General features: G+C 39.9%; 1 protein-coding gene across 1 annotated transcript in view; it reads left to right on the top strand.

The window, feature by feature from the left end:
• Positions 1-9,627, top strand: part of actriib (activin receptor IIB) — a 63,859-nt gene extending 54,232 nt beyond the window's left edge. The window contains 4 exon segments of the mRNA NM_001190941.1: positions 40-154; positions 387-525; positions 724-854; positions 9,433-9,627. Of these exon segments, the coding sequence (NP_001177870.1) occupies positions 40-154; positions 387-525; positions 724-854; positions 9,433-9,627 (580 nt within the window).
• The last annotated feature ends 9,811 nt before the right edge of the window (positions 9,628-19,438 follow it).

Genomic DNA, 19,438 nt, shown 5'->3' with positions numbered 1-19,438 from the left:
TGTCGATGAACCCCCGTCCTCTCTTCCTTCTTCTTCCAGGGACTTCAAGAGTAAGAATGTGATGCTGCGGACAGACCTGACGGCCATCATCGGGGACTTTGGGCTGGCGGTGCGGTTCGAGCCGGGCAAGCCCCCAGGGGACACTCACGGCCAGGTGAGTGGGCTACCATCAGTCTGGTTGCGTCCCAAGGGTTAGCTGCTTTTGACTAGTGTACATGAATTAGGGAGCCATTTAAGCCGTGAAAATGTATCATACTAACTATGAACAAGTGCCATCATGGAAATACTGTTTTAAAGTTAGCTCCACATACTCACACGACAAGGAAGTGTGTGTGCGTAGTGGACCTTGTCTGACAGTGTCGTGTCCGTCTATCTCTGTCGTCCAGGTGGGTACCAGGCGCTACATGGCCCCAGAGGTCCTGGAAGGTGCCATCAACTTCCAGCGGGACGCCTTTCTCAGGATAGACATGTACGCCATGGGCCTGGTGCTGTGGGAGCTGGTGTCGCGCTGCAAGGCGGCGGACGGTGAGTCATAAACACGCAAGCACACACACCGGATCCTACTCTGCGATTTATCAGCAACCATACCACATTGGAATCAGGATGAGACCTTTTAATGCTGTGTAATAGACAAATGAGAACGCATAGCTTATGGGTAACGATGTAGCATAGCCTGTAAGGCGTTCTGTGCTAAGAGACGTTGCTGTTGTGTTGATTGGTCAGGCCCAGTGGATGAGTACATGCTGCCGTTTGAGGAGGAGATCGGCCAGCACCCGTCCCTGGAGGACTTACAGGAGGTGGTGGTCCACAAAAAGATGAGGCCAGTCTTCAAGGACTGCTGGCTCAAACACGCTGTGAGTATGCCAGCTCTGTCTCCAACGCAGAGAGCAGTGGGTCAATGCTGGGATGTACAGTACTTAAAACCGTACAGTTTGATTCACATTTCCCACAATATGTCACCCAGGCATGACTTGAGTGCGTAAACATGTTGGCTTTTTTTTCCACCCCCCCAACCCAAAGAGACAAAAACATAACCCCCAAACATTCAACAGACAAATAAAATAAATGAAGTCCTCACATTTCCAAAAATAAAAATGCATACGTATAATATGTAGTCGCAGATAATGCAGAATACGCTTAGACTATAGCCAAGATTCACCTAAAAAAAATAAAGAATATACAGATTTATAATTCCAATGCTTCTACAGTATCACTGGTTTGCAAAAACTCTGGTGCTTTCTTTTTTACTACTGAGTACATTTTTCAAGATCTAGGCTTGACGTGAATTATTTTAACCAATGACCAAGTGATGGGGAACTGACATAGTGGAGAGATATTGAACATCTAGCTCAGGGGTGTCAAAGTCAAATGGACGGAGGGCCAAATAAAAAAATCAGCTACAAGACGAGGGCCGGACTGTTCGAATGTTCATTGAAAATTTTTTAAATGACGCATATAGTCTAGTGAACCTAATTGAACCTACTGAAAACCTAACAAATATATTACAATATGATCAGATAAATAAAGCAATATTTTCTTATGGCTCTGTCAGTAATCTTTAATTTTCAACAGACACAAAAGACAAATTTCCTTTATATAAATCTCCCCATAACATGAACATTAAATGAAAGAAACCGGTATTCAAGGCACCATCAGTAGACTATATTTTCTATTTTAGCAAAAGTGGGCTAAATTTACTTCAAAGAAAAAACAATAATAGCAATTTTCTATCATCCACTCAACTGAAATATTTTTAAAATATAATTGGATTGAAATACAAAAAAATAAAGTGCAAAAATCTATTAATCAAAAACAACACTTTGTTTAAGGAGAAGTAACATGCAGTGAAAACAAATATTAAATTTTAACTTTTAAACTTGAACTGAGTAAAAACTCTAAATATGTGATTGCACAGTAATGTTCACTTGTTTGAGGTTGAGGGTGATACTTGGTGGTGTCCCATCTTTTCCACAAGTTCATCAATGTTCGGGGTAAGGCTCTGAGCTGAAGAAATCCTCAGAATTGAGTGGAGGTGTTCAGCAGTAAGTCGACTTCTGTGTGATGTTTTGTTCAGGTTCATCAAAGAAAACAGTTGTTCACACAGGTATGTGCTGCCAAACATAGACAACGTTTGAGCAGCCTGGATGCGCAGCTGGGGCATTGTGCCGGGGAGGAAACGGGCGAACTCCGCAGCACCCACTGCCGCATATTTTGCCCTCAGTGCATCATTGCATTGGAGGTCAATCAACTCCATTTGGAGGTTTGGTGGTGAGCTTTCCACGTCAACAGCAAATGGGTTACCGAGCAGTTCCAACCTGCTTTTTTGTGCTTCAAAGTCAGCAAATCGGCGTCGAAAGTCAGCGGCAAGCATACCTATTTTATCAGCCAACTGTGTGCTCGGGAACGCACTGGTAGAGAGCTTCTCTTTCATGGTCTGGCAGCTGGGAAAGTGGCTCAAATTTTCTTTCCGCATCTGCGTCTCCCACAGAGTCAGTTTGGTTTTAAATGCCTTCACTGTACTGTACATATCAGAGATGACACGATCCCGACCCTGCAGCTGCAAGTTTATTGCATTCAGATGACTCGTAATGTCACACAGAAAAGCCATTTCACACAGAAACATTTCGTCTCGGAGTTGTGTTGTGTCTTTCCCTTTGCTGTCCAAGAACAGACAAATCTCCTCACGAAGCTCGAAACATCTTTGAAGCACCTTTCCCTGGCTTAGCCATCGCACCTCTGTGTGATAAGGCAAATCACCATGCTCCGTTTCTAACTCCGTCAGAAATGCCTTGAACTGGCGGTGATTCAAACCTTTGGCTCTGATAAAGTTAACTGTGCGCGTGATGATGCTCATTACATGCTCCATTTTCAAGGCTTTACCGCACAACGCTTCCTGGTGTATGATACAATGATAAGCTGTCAGCTCACCTGTCGCGTTTTCCTCTTGCATCTTTTCCCGTATCTTCGCCACCAGTCCGCTCCTGTGTCCACACATCGCAGGTGCTCCGTCGGTTGTCAAACCCACGAGTTTTTCCCAAGGCAGCTCCATCTCATTTACACATCTTGACACCTCTTCATACAAATCATGCCCCGTAGTTGTGCCATGCATAGGAAGTAAAGCCAAAAACTCCTCTGTCACGCTTAGGTTGGAGTCCACTCCGCGGATGAAAATTGACAACTGGGCAATGTCAGAAATGTCGGTGCTCTCATCCACAGCCAAGGAATATGCAATAAAATCTTTTCCCTTTTTCACAAGCTGCTCTTTTAGATTGATGGACAACTGGTCTACTCTCTCGGCAATGGTGTTTCTGCTCAGACTCACATTTAAAAAGAGTTGCCTTTTTTCTGGGCAAACTTCGTCACAAACTTTAATCATGCAGTTTTTGATGAAATCCCCCTCCGTAAATGGCCGGGCTGATTTAGCGATCTCTTCTGCCAAAATAAAACTGGCCTTGACAGCAGCCTGGCCTTGTGATTTGGCTTTTTTGAACAGAGCCTGTCGAGATTTGAGGCCTCGTTTTAATTCCTCTGCCTTTTGTAGCCTTTGTTCCATGTCCATATTCTTGTTTTTGTCCGCGTGTTTCGTTTCATAATGTCGTCTCAGATTATACTCTTTCAGTACCGCCACACTTTCTCCACACAGAAGACACACAGGTTTTCCAGCTACCTTCGTGAACATATACTCCGACTCCCACCTTGTTTGAAACCCCCGGTTCTCAGTATCCACCTTCCGTTTTGCCATTTTTGATGGGTATCTGAAAGTTAATTTTACTGTGATGCTGACGACTGCTGTGCCAATAAATATTGAAATGAAGCAGCCTACTGCTCGGTGCGTCACCTTTGCATTGTGGGAAATGTAGTATTGGTGCGTGTAAAAGATCTGCGGGCTGCCGGCTTGCTGCGGGCCGGTTCTAATAATAAATCAAGATCATCCCAGGGGCCGTAAAAAACCTTCTTGCGGGCCGGATGTGGCCCGCGGGCCTTGACTCTGACATATGTGATCTAGCTTGTAATAGACAGAGGTCAACCATTTTCTTCTCTCTCCTATGTAAAGAGATATTCCCTCTGTAAAGATTTAGGATGCAAAGTTTAGGGATTAATGGTATTGGGGTAGAAGTAATCTCAGAGATATAGTGCAGTACTGAGCTCAAACATTTGTATCTCAGCACATTCCCACAGGCAATGAAACAAGGTGCCTAAATGCGTGTTACATTTAAAACACAGGTCTGGGGTATTAGGGTCAATTTTGTGGAGCTTAGTTAACATGGGTGTGATAAATATGTTCTCATTATCCAATTGTATTGCAGCAATCTCAGGCAGGTGTTTGTCTGTATCTGAGCTCTAGAGCATATCATAACCCAGTCCTCTGCTGAAATATCTTCCTGCAAATCATGTATCCACTGAAGTCTACCATTTTACCATATAATGATGTCATCTGACCTCTCCCGTAACGCATATTAACAGAGAGCGTTTCTCTAGTGGTCAAAGGAGGTTGTAGGGCAGATTGTTATAGACTGGAAAGGATAAAGCTTCTCAATTGTCAGTATTTGAAAAAATGCTTTTGTGTTAAGTTAAATCTTACCTTTAGTTCTTCAAACAACATGAGCCCCTTTTCATTGTATAAATCCATTACTTTAACAATTCCTTTTCTTGCCCATTCTTTAAGGTGTGACATTGTCATTGCACCAAATTGGTGTAAAACTGGATAATACAGGGGATTCGCACAGATATTTCTGTACTTCGTGCCATATAGTTAGGGTGTTTGTTAAAAGGGGATTAGTAGTATTCTTCTTTAGCTTCTTAAATGGAGCAGAGTACAAATATCCATCCAAAGTTAAGCCTTTTGTGGATAGCATTTCAGTCTGCAGCCAGGGTAAGTATGGTTTCTTGGAGAACCAAAACATTGCAGCCCTAAGTTGTGTAGCCCAGTAATAAAACTGTAGGTTTGGAAGTTGCAAACCCCCTCTGCCATAGGTCAAATAAAGAAGAGAAAGTCTAAACCTTGGTTTTCTGTTGATCCAGATACAATTTGGAAGTATCTTTCTGAACTTTGGGCGGGAAAAAAAGGTGGTGGAGCCAGAAGAATTTATTGAAATGGATAAAACATTTGTGCAGGATATTCATCTTAATGATATTTATTCTACCAATAATAGATCTAGGCAATGATGTCCATCTGTTGATGGGTTCTGTTGCACTCGTTACCATGGGTTCATCATTTGTTGAACTCAAGCTTATTTCTGGTGTGATTTTAATACCAAGATAAGTGAAACCTTGTTCTCTATTAACCGAAGGATGCTGTACAACTGGATGCAGTCTCTCTTGCTTGTTGAGGAAAAGGATAGAAGACTTGGTTTTATTAACTTTCAACCCAGAAAACTGCCCAAAGTTATAAATTAAATTGGTGAGGGAAGAGAGAATTCTTTAGATCTGTTAGGAATAAGAGGGTATTATCGGTATACAGGGCCACTCGATGTTCAAAATCCAATTTTATAATTCCACTAATTGACGGGTGGGACCTTACTGCAATGGCAAGGGGTTCAAAGCCGAAGGAAATAATCCTGGACTGGCTGGACATCCTTGTCTCGTGCCCTGAAAAAACTTAAGGTTGTGAGATCAAGTTGTTAGTGTCAACTTCTGCAGTGGTGTCTGTATATCATATCTTAATCCATTTATAGAAGTAGTTCTCAAACCCAAATCTCTTAAGCACTTCAAATCTATCAAATGCCTTCTCTACATTAAGGTAGAGTATGGCAGTGCAGTCCCCTGATACTATGTTTAGTACGCTCCTCACATTGTGAAAACCTTGACGGTTTTTCACGAAACCATTTTGGTCTTTGTGTATTATATGGGAGCACTCTATCCAATCTCCTGGCTAAAGCTTTAGCAATAATTTTTGAGTCCAAGTTCAGAAGATAGACCAATTTAACCTTCACATTTTGTCTGGGATTTATCAGGCTTCAGAATAAGAGTGATTTAAAGGTGAAACAACCTTGCTGAAAGGATTCAGCATACATATCCAAAAGTGGACCTAGAAGTTTGTCCTTAAATATCTTCGAAATGTCTATTGGGAGCCCATCTGGACCTGGCGCTTTACCTCCCTTCATATTTGAAATAGCATCAGATATTTCAACACCATCCAATTCCTTTTTCCGGGTCCAATTTTGTGTCTTCTGAAATAGAGGAGAAAATCAAGACCATCCAAAAATGATGTCTGATTAGTTAAGTTCTCAGGAGTTTCAGAGTAAAGTGTGTTGTAGTAGGAACCATATGTTTGGTTTATTTCTACAGGCTCCATTGATAATTGTCCTGGTAAATAATGAATTGCATTAATGGCTCTGTCTGAATTTAACTTCTTCTTAATGCACTAGGCAAGCAAATGACCAGGTTTTTCACCTTGATCATAGTACTGTTTCAGCCTCGTTAAGCTGTTTGTGGCCTTTGAGGGGAGGAAGTTCTTCATACTGAGCTTTAAGAACAAATAATTCCTTGTCTTCTAAGTTATCCAAAAAAGCTTCCCTCTCCAATTTTCAGATTTGGCTGTCCATCTCTCATTTTTAGATAGATTTGATTTGAAACTGGTAAAAGTCTTGTAAAAGTATTGGTCCTGTAACCATCTGGGATGCAAATGTCATCTAGAAGATCCTTTTACTAGTTTTGTATCCCTATAGAATAATGACACGGGGGAATGGTCACACCGAACAATACTATCATATCCATTTCCTGCTACATTGGGAAGCAATCAGCAAGAATCATAAACGTTGTTTATACGAGAATATGATTTAAATGTCAACGAGTAACATGAATACGCCTTTTTACTCGGGTTCTGAGTTCTCCAAGGTTCACATAGATGTCATGAAATGCTTTAATTCCTTTCTACTCTGCGAGTGTGAAGAGGAGTGATCTAGATGAGGATCAAAAGTGCAATTAAAATCCCCTGCCATTAGACTCCCTTCCTGGTAAAGTCCTATCAATAGAAATACATTCTCAAAGAATTTGGGATTATCATCATTAGGACCATAAACATTAACCAGATTAATACGATTATTCAAAAGAGTTTCCTGTATCAAAATGTATCTACAAGCTGTATCAGTTATTATATCGTCCACTTGAAACGGAACAGAATTTTTTTAAACATAACACCACGAGAATGAGAAGAGAAACGGAATGCTATTACCTGCCCTTGCCACCTCCTGTGTACTTTAAATAGCTCATCCTTCAACAAGTGAGTATCTTGTAGAAACACAATAGAGGAATGAAGTTGTTTAAACCTAGTAATAACCGTTTTAAGCTTGGGTAGTTTACAAACTCCATGGACATTCCACAAAGTACATTTGTTTTACATTTGAAGTCATCTAACCAAAGATGTAAACATGGAATAAGCTATAGCATAAAGGCATATCTAAAATATGCTTAGTAACCACAAGGACCGCATTAATATTTTGTAGTGAGGAAAATATGTAAAGATCTGTTGGAAAGAACATAAATCTATCCTAACAGGAAAACACTGAACCCCATTCCCTTGTCTCCCTAACCGAGACACCCAACGCTTCCTCTCCCACCTCCCTCTAATCGTAGAGTGTAGTCTGGTGGACGACTGATCCGTTACAGGGAGCAGTCTAACCAATGTGACGCTCAACAAAACAGTGTCTCCTGCCTTCTCGACCATTACTCCTCATGAACAAAACAAAAGGCATATCTTGAAAAGATGTTGTATGAAATATCACACCAAAAGGCATATCTAGGAAGATATGTGAAATATAATGTAGTATTCGTTTGAAAAGTAGCGAAGAATAGCTCCACCTAAAACAGTAACGCTAGTTAGTGAATCCTAACTAACGTTACAATATGGACAGTCCTAAATAGTTGTAGATGAGCCACAACACAGGGTCTACCAAGTAGCAAAATGGCCCATACATATAGTGTTAACGTAGTATACCATTAGTAAGTTTATAAACCCCCAAAAAATATCAAAGCTCAGAAATGAACAGGCTACTTGAGATAAAGCGATACCATTGAATATGCGCTACGTTACCCAAAGACCCTTGCACATGATGTTGATGTCAGGCTTGCACGTCAGTGTCAATCATTTTAGTCCAAGGATATGATTGAAACTTAAGTCATCATATAAAGTAGTCCCGATGCTTCTCTGTGGTCCAGAATGAATAAGGTCCCGATGTGTCCGTTGACATGGAGCTAAACATCTTGTCTGACATTTTAGTGTTTTATGTAATCCAATGGAAGAGAGTGATTAACATAATTAAACTTAACATGGCGTCCAATGCTCAATGGACAGCTATCTCGCCTGTCATATAGAGAGATTCAAACTCGTGTGACCGTCGATTGTAAGTCAGACGTAGTTTAGCTGGGAAGGCTATTCCAAAGGCAATGTTGAGGAACCTGAGCTGGCGTTTCACCCCATCGTAGCCTTTTCTTTTTTTTGGTGCAGGTCCGTGGATAGGTCAGGGAAGAACATGATTTCTTGGGTACATCACCTTGCCCATACACAGACCTGGCTTTCTGCATCACTTGGAGTTTGTCTTGAAAGTTGAGAAACTTAATGATAAGGACTCTGAGAGGGGTGGTTTCTCGGGCCTGTAGGAGCCTGAAGCGAAGGGCTCTTTCAATGCGCAAGGCGTCCGGAAAGTTGTCCGGCCCCAATGCCTCGGTAAGCCATCTCTCTCTTGCAACTACGTCACCTTTTTCCACTTTTTGGGGTGGATTAACCAGTCTCAAATTAGACCTGTGGCGGTTCTCGTGCGAGCTTAGTTTTGAAGTAAGGTCCGCCACCTGTTTATCCAACTTTACGGTCATTGAGTCGAAAGGGACGACAGTAACTTCCACCATGCTAATGCGTTCCTCTGATTCGTCCAAGCGTGTGAAGTAGTCTTGATGGTCACGTTTAACCTCACTAATCCCCGTTAGGACACCTTCAAGTTCGATGAAAAAGCCTGCCCCCATGGCAAAGATTGCTTCCATAACCCCTTGGTTCTGGTTTAGGTCGTCTACATCGTTGGTTGTCATGTCAGACTCGTGGTGTGAGGAGCTTGCAGAGCTAACTGGGTTAGTAGAGCTGGCTGAATTAGCAGGGCTAACTGGTCTAACCTGGACCACGTTGTTTGTGATATGTTCTTCATGTTTTAGGAGCACTATGTTTAAGTCGATTCATAATGGATGTAGATACGCCTGACATTGTCCTGTTTGTTACGAGGATTTAAAATAAGAGATTAAGAGAAAATAAGAGATTAAAAGAAGTTTAGCCGAAATTGGCAGGAGAGCACTAAAAACCATGTCAGCTCCGCCCCGTTAATACACATTTAATACATCTAACAAACACTGAATAAGATGTTAATACATGCATGTAATAACACTTAAATTACAATAAATAAGCAGATTGGTTTTGCTAAATCCTGTCCTAACTGATGTGTCTCCCAGGGCCTGGAGTCTATGTGTGAGACGATAGAGGAGTGCTGGGACCATGACGCGGAGGCGCGCCTCTCTGCTGGCTGCGTGGAGGAGCGCATCTCGCAGATCCGCCGGCTGACCAGCCCCCCTACCTCGGACTGCCTGGTCTCCATGGTGACCTCTGTCACCAACGTGGACTTGCCACCCAAAGAGTCCAGTATCTGAGTCTCAACACGACCACCACCAACCCTCCCAACGCAGAGCGGCAAGCAAGCATACAAAACAACCACTCGTCTTCTTCTTAAGCCTCAGCGGATCTCAGAAAAAAAACATGAATGCAGCTGCTATTTTATCCTGATTTTTTTTAATTATTAATTATTATTATTTCTATTTGATTTCCGATCGGATCACTATTACCAGCACACTTCTTCTATACTGTTTTTTTTTTTTTTATCAATACAGGACAAAAAAAGCTAAATGGACATCTCAAAGCGCATTCAGGTGCCGACTTATGAATGCTGACAAGGTGCAGGTACCTCAGATGTTTTCAGCTCTCAGTAGTTTCTTTGGGTTTAGTTTATTCCTCTTTTTCTGTCTTCTGGACAGGATTGCCTGTGACAGAACCAACCAACTCACCCACCAACCAAGCAACCATCTACCACGTTGGACAATACAACAATGCTGCATAAACCTTGTAGGAACATTTAAGACTGTTACACACAACTAACCTTCCTCAAGGGATTTTAGTTTTCAGAAAACATTTCCTTTCCGACAGCGTGTCCCATACAAACCTTCGGAACTAACGGGTGTCTCTAGAACACAGGGCAAAGTGGAAGACAACTGGACTCATTTCTTTTAGTTTTTTTCTGTGTTCAGGCTGGTGACTATGGATGGGGTTGGCTACAGCATTCTTATGAGTGCATGTTGAAAAGTTCAAAAGGAAATGGCTTACATTCAGAGATTGGACATCACATCATCTGGATAGTGCGTTTGGTATGGAACTACTTCTCAGGTAACCAGTCTCAAGGGGCAGGAGATGTTGATTTGAGGTGATATCGCAACGCGTCCTGTAAAGTAGGGCGAGAGCCACAACTGCCGCCCTTGAGTGGTCGGAGGGGGCAAACTTTAGTGGGAGGGGCTTTTCTGACTTGGTTCAGAGCCTTTTTATCTGAGATCAAAATGGAGTCTAAACACAGAACGTGCCCAAACAACCACAAACACAATCGGTGCAAGACCCTGGGGAAGATATGTATGCATTTTGGGTGGGTGTGTGTTTGCGTGTGACTGCTTGTGCAGTGTGTGTGTGTGTGTGTGTGTGTGTGTGTGTGTGTAGCGGAGAGGGATGGAGATTAAGACCATAAAAAGTTTCAGCCGTAAACATCTGAAGATAAGTTAAATGTATTTTTGTTCCGTTTTTTTTCTCCTCCTTTATTTCAGTCAGTAGATTGGACATTGGGAGCTAAGGACCTAGACTCTTCTCCACAGAGGCCCATCCTAGGCCTCAGCAAAAGCCTATATCCTTCACTAGTGTTGAGCAGGAGGAAATACAGTTGAATCATCACTGCCTGGTCCCTTTGTTATTTACCTCTTTCGCACAGGGACCAAACTTAGTTTTGACCGGGTAGGTCCTGCATTGTAGAACCGTTTTTGACAGGGCACCAAGCGTAACAAGCGGTTTAAACTTAACTTCATTACGATTAGTTACACGTTCTCATTCATTAGAAGGAAAAAAAGAAACTGAAAACGAACATGGAACTTTTTTTGTCTTAAAAGTGGCACGCAAGAAACCACATTTCCGTATGCCATAATGTAACAGTGAATGTCCACAATGCTGCTGTTTCAACTCAAAGATGAATATATTTCTGTGTTCCTTTTTTTCTGTGCATTACACGTGCAACTCTCAGTAGTAAAGGAAACATGCATAAAACAGCAAAAGTCATGTCTACCAACGTACAAGGCTTCCGAGGTGAACAATAAAATCTAGTAGAGAAAACATAAAACGAAACGCAAAAAAAACAAAAAACATTAATGAACCACAGACCACCTCAAACCAGAAATACCTCAGATTTTTCTACGTGTATGAGTTCTGTTATATATTTTGTTAGTTGTGTTGACTTGTATTAAGTATATTTTAATGTGAGTTTTTTTGGCTTATATGATTAGGGAGTTTTGGAAAAATAGTGCTACCGCAACATGTTGTATAAATGAAAGAAAATAGTGTAAATAGCTGTATACAGTTGTAGTATTCTACCAATATATGACACCTAGGCATTATTCATGATTTGTGCTGGCTCCCCCCCTCTCCGTTACCTAAAGGGACATTGAACCTTGCATTTGATTTTCCTCCCAGAAAAACGAATATACACCCACCACCACCGTGTCTCACCTGTAATATTTTTGCATACCCCAGGATATACCTTGGGTTTGTCATTGCTTTTAAAATGTATTTTAATGACTTATCCCATTCCTCTATAAAAAAAGAAAGCATTTATACAGAAAATACAAATTGAGAACTAAGAGATACCATTGAATTTCCTTATACAAAGCAACGCATCTCCAAATTAGTTTCTCGATTTATAGCGTTCTAACTTTTTAAAGCATAGTCATATTTTTATGAAATTGTTCTCAATTGATGATTGATTTGATAGCGCCTTTGGGGGGGGAAGTAGTGTCCCTGGATTCTCATCCCTTCATCTCCTTTCCTCACACATTGACTGACAAGAGACACCATGGCGGCGGCTTCAGCACCTTAGCACTACATCCTACAGACGAGAGCTTTAAGTTTTATTCACGGTGTCATACGTTCTTTTAAGGTTCTACATCGTTTACCAGTGTTCCGCATGTGTGTAAGTGGAACCATGTGCGCAGAGTCTTTCAGGGTGTTTTAGGGATACCCATGGAGAAGTGAGAGCATTGAGACACTCATGACTTCAATCTCTTGTCATCATGAACCCCAGTGATTGATGTGGGCCTGCAGATCGCTGCGATCCAGCTACTTTGAGTAGGAAAACCACAGCTAGCTTTATTTGAGCTTTTGGGCTTAGGAAACTTTAACATGTATTTAGGTCTGTTAAGAGACTACCTTTCAAGGAGCCCCACTTTCTCTGTAATATTTGCCAAGTGGGCAAGAAAATAATTTCTCATTCTGCCAAGGTAGCGCACGCTTGTTTAGCACTTTTTAGTTTCTCTGGATTGACTCCCCACCATTTTATCATTAACCAGAATGGAGGTATTCTTGCTTTGATTTCAATGGCCTGTTAGCAAATCGGGGTTATGTTTGTGTCAAATTATCAGGTTAGTGTTTGATGTCTATCTTTTCAGGAAGCTTATTGTAACACTGGTTTACAGTATTTCTGCTATAAATGTAATGGGATCAAGAAATTGCAAGTTTGGATATAAATGTAGCAAGCAATATCTACAGCAATAGTCCTACATTATGTTTCTGGTATGACAGAATAACCTCATAGGTACTGCAATAGTCCCTTGAGCTAGTGACCAACCAAAACATCTTGTTCAAGATGCGCTTTGTTGTCAAGAGGAAGGTTGGTGGGTTTGCTGATCCCCAAGTCATGGTCATAAAGCTTGTTGAGTTATGATAGGTTTACCTTCTTTTATAGACCTTTGACCATGAAAAACATGTAGCCAAATCCTTGCACCTAAGTCTGAAAGAAGGGGAACCAAAGTCTTTATTTTTTTCTTATATTTGAGAGTTCTGTTTATGTGGAACAGCAGAGACAAAATCCTTCTGTCCTATGATCCTTTGACTTTGATGATTTGAGACGCTAGACAAAATAATCTGACGTATTTTCCTTGCTTTGACATTTTTGCCACCTTTTCCAGAGCTAAGTGGATTAATTTGATGGGGAGGGAGTGTCAGTGCAGGGAGTAAGGTCTACAAAAGTGAGTTGTTAGACCTCCAAATGAAAAGCTCTAAAGTTTCTTTCCAAATAGTGGCCCGTTGCACTCTCAGCATTACATATGTCGTGCGGTCTTAAGGGTTTAATTCTTTCAATTTGGGGGGGGGGGGTCACTGTTATGATGAATTATGCAATACCAATCGGTGGTTTTAAAGTTTTAGCCACGATGGGAAAGGCAAGTATTACTCTGGTCTTTCATCATTGTCTGGGTTTTTACTCTGGTGCCATTTTAATGATTCTACCGTCACTCTAGTTTAGTCTTATCTGAGAGCAGAGGGATGGGAGCTGGACTTAACACATCTTTCCAAATGAATATTTTAGCTTTAGTACATTGGACATAGGGTAAAATCAGTGATCTATTATTACCAATACTCACATTTGGGTTCATGATGACAAATCTGAAGTCTTGGAATACAAACAGCATGTAATATCAGTAACATTGCTATTGCTGGAGCTTTGGACTAAAATCCTGAGGTGTTCTGATGTTGTGCCTTTTATTTTCCTCATCGTCGTTGCTGAAGCCACTGCTGCGGCGCCCCTCTTTGTTTGTTTGTTATTAGTACCTGACAAAAAAATGCTATATATATATATATTCATCAATCTATATATATTAATCTATATATATTAATCTATATATATATATATATATATATATATATATATATATATTAATAGATTAATATATATATGGATTAATAGATTATATATATATATATATATATATATATATATATATATATATATATATATATATATATATATATATATATATATATATATATATATATATATATATATATATATATATATATATATATATATATATATATATATATATATATATATATATATATATATATATATATATATATATATATATATATATATATATATATATAAATCTTAGTGACCAGCTGTAATTCTGGATGCAGTCTTAGATCCAGGTTGTTCAGGAACCAATTACCTCAGACCTCACGTGAAACAGTGTTGCTAGCTGGATAGTCGTCTACTACAGAAAAATTATGTACACTTTCGTCATACCAACAGGAAACCTCGTTTGTACTGGTGTAACATGTATGATCCACCCCTTGACAATGTGAAAACCCTCTTCCTTTCCGAGCTTCTCGCCTCTCGTTTTCAACAGCTAAGAAATGGTATTGTATGGAAAACCATGTTCAAGTGCTTCCTCTGCTACTTTCCCAGCTGAAATTGTTAGTGTACACTGGTTTGACAGCTCACTCTGTCATCTGACAGAACTGAAGAAAAAAAAAACATTTAAATTAGCCGAGATTTCATTATAGTCCTGTCTACCTCACTAAAAAAGTCCCAACAACACTAATTACTATTGTACCCTTAGATTGGTCATCAATCCCTCTTAGACGTCTACTTCTTTTTACTTTACACAACTCTCTATGAGCATATTTTAGTGTTATTACGTTACTTATTTACTGTGCATAGACAGTCACTCAGGCCATGTGAACGTTACCTCGTTTTCCAAGAGATCAGTGTTCAGGTCCTGTGTCAAACAGCAGCAGCGAGCTGTGAGCCCGGGCAATCGACTTACCCTCCTTAAGTATTAAGATCTTCCCCAGCAGGGGAGAACTATTGATTCTAAATGCCAATGACTAAACACTAAGAACGTCCAATATCTTTGTAGCCTCTGGGTTAGTAGAGCTTGCTGCTTTAAAAAGCCACTTCCATACAGTGCCAGTTTCTTTCGCTCCTTTAAAACCAGGTGGAATTTGCTGTTGGTAAACAATGTCAATGTGGAATGTTTTTTGTTCCTCATAAGAGCTCATCAGTGGCTCTTTGCACATGGAAGTGTTCAAACAAATCCGAAAAACTATCCCACTGCAAAGAACTGATTCACCACGTCTTTCTTCCAAGACCCACCAAAACAAGGGTGCAGGATTCGGCAAACGGGTCAAGGGGGGTTTCTTGTTTTGTCAAGGGGTCTTATTTAAAAGTGATGTTTCTATACCAGGATACGTGAAATGTAAATGTTGTAGGTTATGTTTCACTATTGTAGCTAAATTGTAGAACAGAGATGGCTTGTACTACTGATTTTAACATAAATATACTCAAATAAATCTGTATAAGATAAAATGTATACGGAGAGTTGAGATTGTTGCTGTAAACCCCTCTTTTGGATTGAAGAATATGTTTAAAAGTTTTATGTATATGAAATGCCCTGGAAAAATCCAACATCCATTGTATTGCCGTAATGACATGAGGACTTTTTGAACGATCAGTGTAACATAGTTCTTTAATTTGCAGTGGATCATTGTTCCTTTTTACTGTGGTAATTTTAGAACTCATTATCCAAGTAGATTTGCCTAGTTGTTGGGGTGTGGCTGTTTCTACTCTGCACTTGGTGCCAGAATAAACCAGTATGAATGTAGTATTTGCCCAGTGTGAAACAACTACACCCTGACTGTTAGAGAAAAAATACTAGAATGGATTATTTCAATTGTATCTTTTTGTATATGAAAGTAAACAATAAAATACTGTTAAAGCATTTGATTGCATTATTTTCCTACTGTGTGTTGTCCATTTAGAATGACTGTTCATCAAAAGGATGTTTAAGTTTTCTAATGTGCTAGGATGTTAATCATCACACCATAATAGAGATTCTATCCATCACAAGTTTTTGTGATAATGTTGCGTGTGTTCTGTGTAGCCACAGTGGCCTTGAAGGGAGCTGACCATGTTTATTCTCTGGAATTCAAAAATGCTCTACATGCAGTGAACTACCATGCAGGAGTGGGCTAAATGCCTCAACTATTGATAATTACACAAGATTACTGCACATTCTAGCATATATGCAAATGAAATATGAACTCTCCAAGGCTCTTCTATGGAATGTCCTAAAGGGACTTATATTAAAGCACAACAGCAATTTAGTGATTTCATTGACTATTCTCAATTTGTTCTTGCTTGAGGTAGTGTAGCCTGTTCAAGTGCTTTGTGCTGTGTCCCCAGGCTCAGTTGCTACCACATAAATATAACATGTTATTGTGTCATGATACACTGAAAATCTATTCATAATTTTTGCAAATCAATTAAAGATCTTTTTTTATTTTCACTTTGAATTTAGGCTCTCCATACAAACACACCCTGTGGTTTGGTTATGTGATAGGCTAAATCTATTGATCGGTGATGAAAAGGGCATTCTTTCGTGCAAAACGTGTTGATAGAAATTCAATAAACTTTAATCCAGAAATCCAAGACCAGTAAATTCCTTTGATGCCACTCTGTTTATACCCCTGCCACCAGAAAGCAATGTTTATATTTCTAGTACTTCCTTCACCAAGCTTGCGTTGTTGTTGACCGCATGTGTTTCAAGTTCAACAGTTTCAAAGAAACCTCCTTGGAAAACGAAACCAACCGGCAACTTGATTAGCGTCATGGCAGCAACATTAAGACTTCCGGTTTTCCTATTTTGCCTTAAGTGTTAGATACGAAATGTATTTTGCAGCTTTGTAACATTTTAATATTATGCACTACCCCAAATTATAACTACATTGTGGAAAAATCTAAACTAAACAGATTACTACTTTATAAAATATATATATTATACATTGAGAAATGGTTAAATGAATGTAAAGAACATAAGATTCTACAGACCCTATTGAGTAAAGCCAACCCCACTTTTACTTCAGCACCTAGAATAGTTTTATTTCTACACTTAACAAAAATATAAATGCAACATGTAAAGTGTTGGTGCCATGTTTCATGAGCTGAAATAAAAAATCCCCAATATCTTCCATACACACAAAAAGCTTACTTCTCTAAAATGTGGTGCACACATTTGTTTACATCCCTGTTAGTAAGCATTTTTCCTTTGCCAAGATAATCCATCCACCTGACAAGTGTGGCATATCAAGAAGCTGATTAAACATGATCAATACACAGGTGTACCTTGTGCTGGGTGTACCTAGTGGCCTTTTACCTTGTGGTTTTGTCACACAAAACAATGCAACAGATGTCCCAAGTTTTGAGGGAGCTTGCAATTGGCATGCTGACTGCAGGAATGCCCACGAGCTGTTACCGGAAAATGTAATGTTAATTTATCTACCATAAGCCGCCTCCAACGTTGTTTTAGAGAATTTGGCAGTGCGGCCTGACAACTGCAGACCGCGTGGAACCACGCCAGCTCCGGCTTCTTCACAGGCGGGATCATCTGGGGTGGGTATTTCTGTCTAATGAAGGCCTTTTTGTAGTGAAAAATTCATTCTGATTGGCTGGGCCTGGCTCCCCTGTGGGTGGGCCTGAATGCCAAGTGGGTGGGCCTGTACCCCTGCCCACTCGTGAAATCCATAGATTAGGGCCAAATGAATTTATTTCAATTGACTGATTTCCTTATATAAACTGTAACTCAGTAAAATCTTTGAAATTGTTACATGTTCTGTTTTTGTTCTATATATAAACTAATATGTAATTTAGAGGCCTATAGTGTATTGCATTGGGACCAATGGAGTGTGTGGAGTAGAAAGTGTTGTTGGGCATATAGACCTGTTGAGGTCTATTTCAACAAAACTAGCACACGTTACAGAACATTTTAGAACTTTTGCAGCGCGCTGGTTTTCAACGCATTAATTACTCTGTTATTTCGAGATGAGCTAAAGCTGCAACAAGAGGGGAGGAAATGGTCAACAATGCTGACCATATCATTTTTTATTTGGACATTTCTGAATTGATATTTGGCTGTAAAGGTAAATATGAGGGACACGAAGCAGCTAGCCACAATGACGTTCATTTTGAGAAGTCTAACTTGTAAAATACCTAGGGTATAACTGGCTAGCTACTAGCTAGTTCAGTTTCTCTCACGATTATAAAGCCAACATTTTAAGAAAAATGGCATATTATTGACCTAAAAGGTTAGCCGTTGTTAGCGTATCCAGGGTCAGTGATACATAGATAAACCATGGAAATTATGCAGACAATTACATTGATGGAAGCCACAATCTATCAGCAATATTAAAGCTGAGCCAACCCCCTGAAAAAACATCTGCAATCATGTTCTTAGCAACATTGCTAAAATGAATTAAATAAAATGTTACCTGTAATGGGGACCTCATGTAGTTTAATTGTCATCTCCTTATTTTCCCACTGTACCTAAATTACAAGGGATGGATTCGCACTAAACAATTTTATTTGCCAGCACTTAAAAGGCCAAATCTGGTATATGGTTTGCCTCATATTCATTGTCGACTGGTATCATTTTAAATTGAGCATATAGCTCAACATGTAAACAATGTGTGAGGTTCGCTATTCTCTGCTTCAGATGACAGATGTCCATAAGGTAAATTATGCTATCATACTCTATCTAGATTTATGGCTGCATTGGCAACGCATGCCATGTGAAAAGCTGAAAAATGTATTCACATAACGGATATACTGAGAGAGAGTGACAATCAAATAAAACAGATCTTCATGATCTTCTTCTCATGTCTTCAACGTGTACAAATAAGATCATATGTAAAGATTAGACATCTTAGTCTAAACAACAATAGGTACTTGAGTAGTAACAAGTAGGCTATTATTACTAAAGCATCATTTAAGGTGAACAAAAACAACTCCATACCAGCGGTGGCTAACCTTGCTCCACTGTTCCCTGATCTACTGGGTTAGCAGATTTATATTCCAGCCTAGAAATAGCCCCCTTGATTATCAGGTGTATTATTGCTGGGCTGAAAGAAAACCCTGCATATCCAGCAGACCTCCAGCAGGGTTGGCCTGCTCCAATTGCAATATGTTTATACATTTTGTGTGATGTTTAACTGTATTTATGTATACAATATTTGCTAACATAGGTAGGCCTACACATGTCATACAGGATCTACCCTTAATCTCTTAGGACATTCATTGGGACCTCTCTCTTCATCGCAATCAGGCTTTACATATCTTGAGGACATAGACTTTACATAGACTGGAACTGGAGAATATTGTCAAGTCCTCCAACGTAATTACCTCACCCTATCCAGTAGTCTACTGTACACTCCCTTTACTGACAGCTGGAGCTGCAATTTCACCCTGTCCCATGGCTGTTATCTACAAATGCATTTGGAGTCTGTATTTTTAATTTACAAGGATTACATCAAGATAGCTAGCTAATA

The sequence above is a fragment of the Oncorhynchus mykiss genome, chromosome 15 (assembly GCF_057628025.1).
Source record: "Oncorhynchus mykiss isolate SJ-2025 chromosome 15, ASM5762802v1, whole genome shotgun sequence".
NCBI classification, from domain to species: domain Eukaryota; kingdom Metazoa; phylum Chordata; class Actinopteri; order Salmoniformes; family Salmonidae; genus Oncorhynchus; species Oncorhynchus mykiss.
Note: the sequence above shows the minus strand (reverse complement) of the source record. Positions and strands in the feature narration are given on the sequence as shown.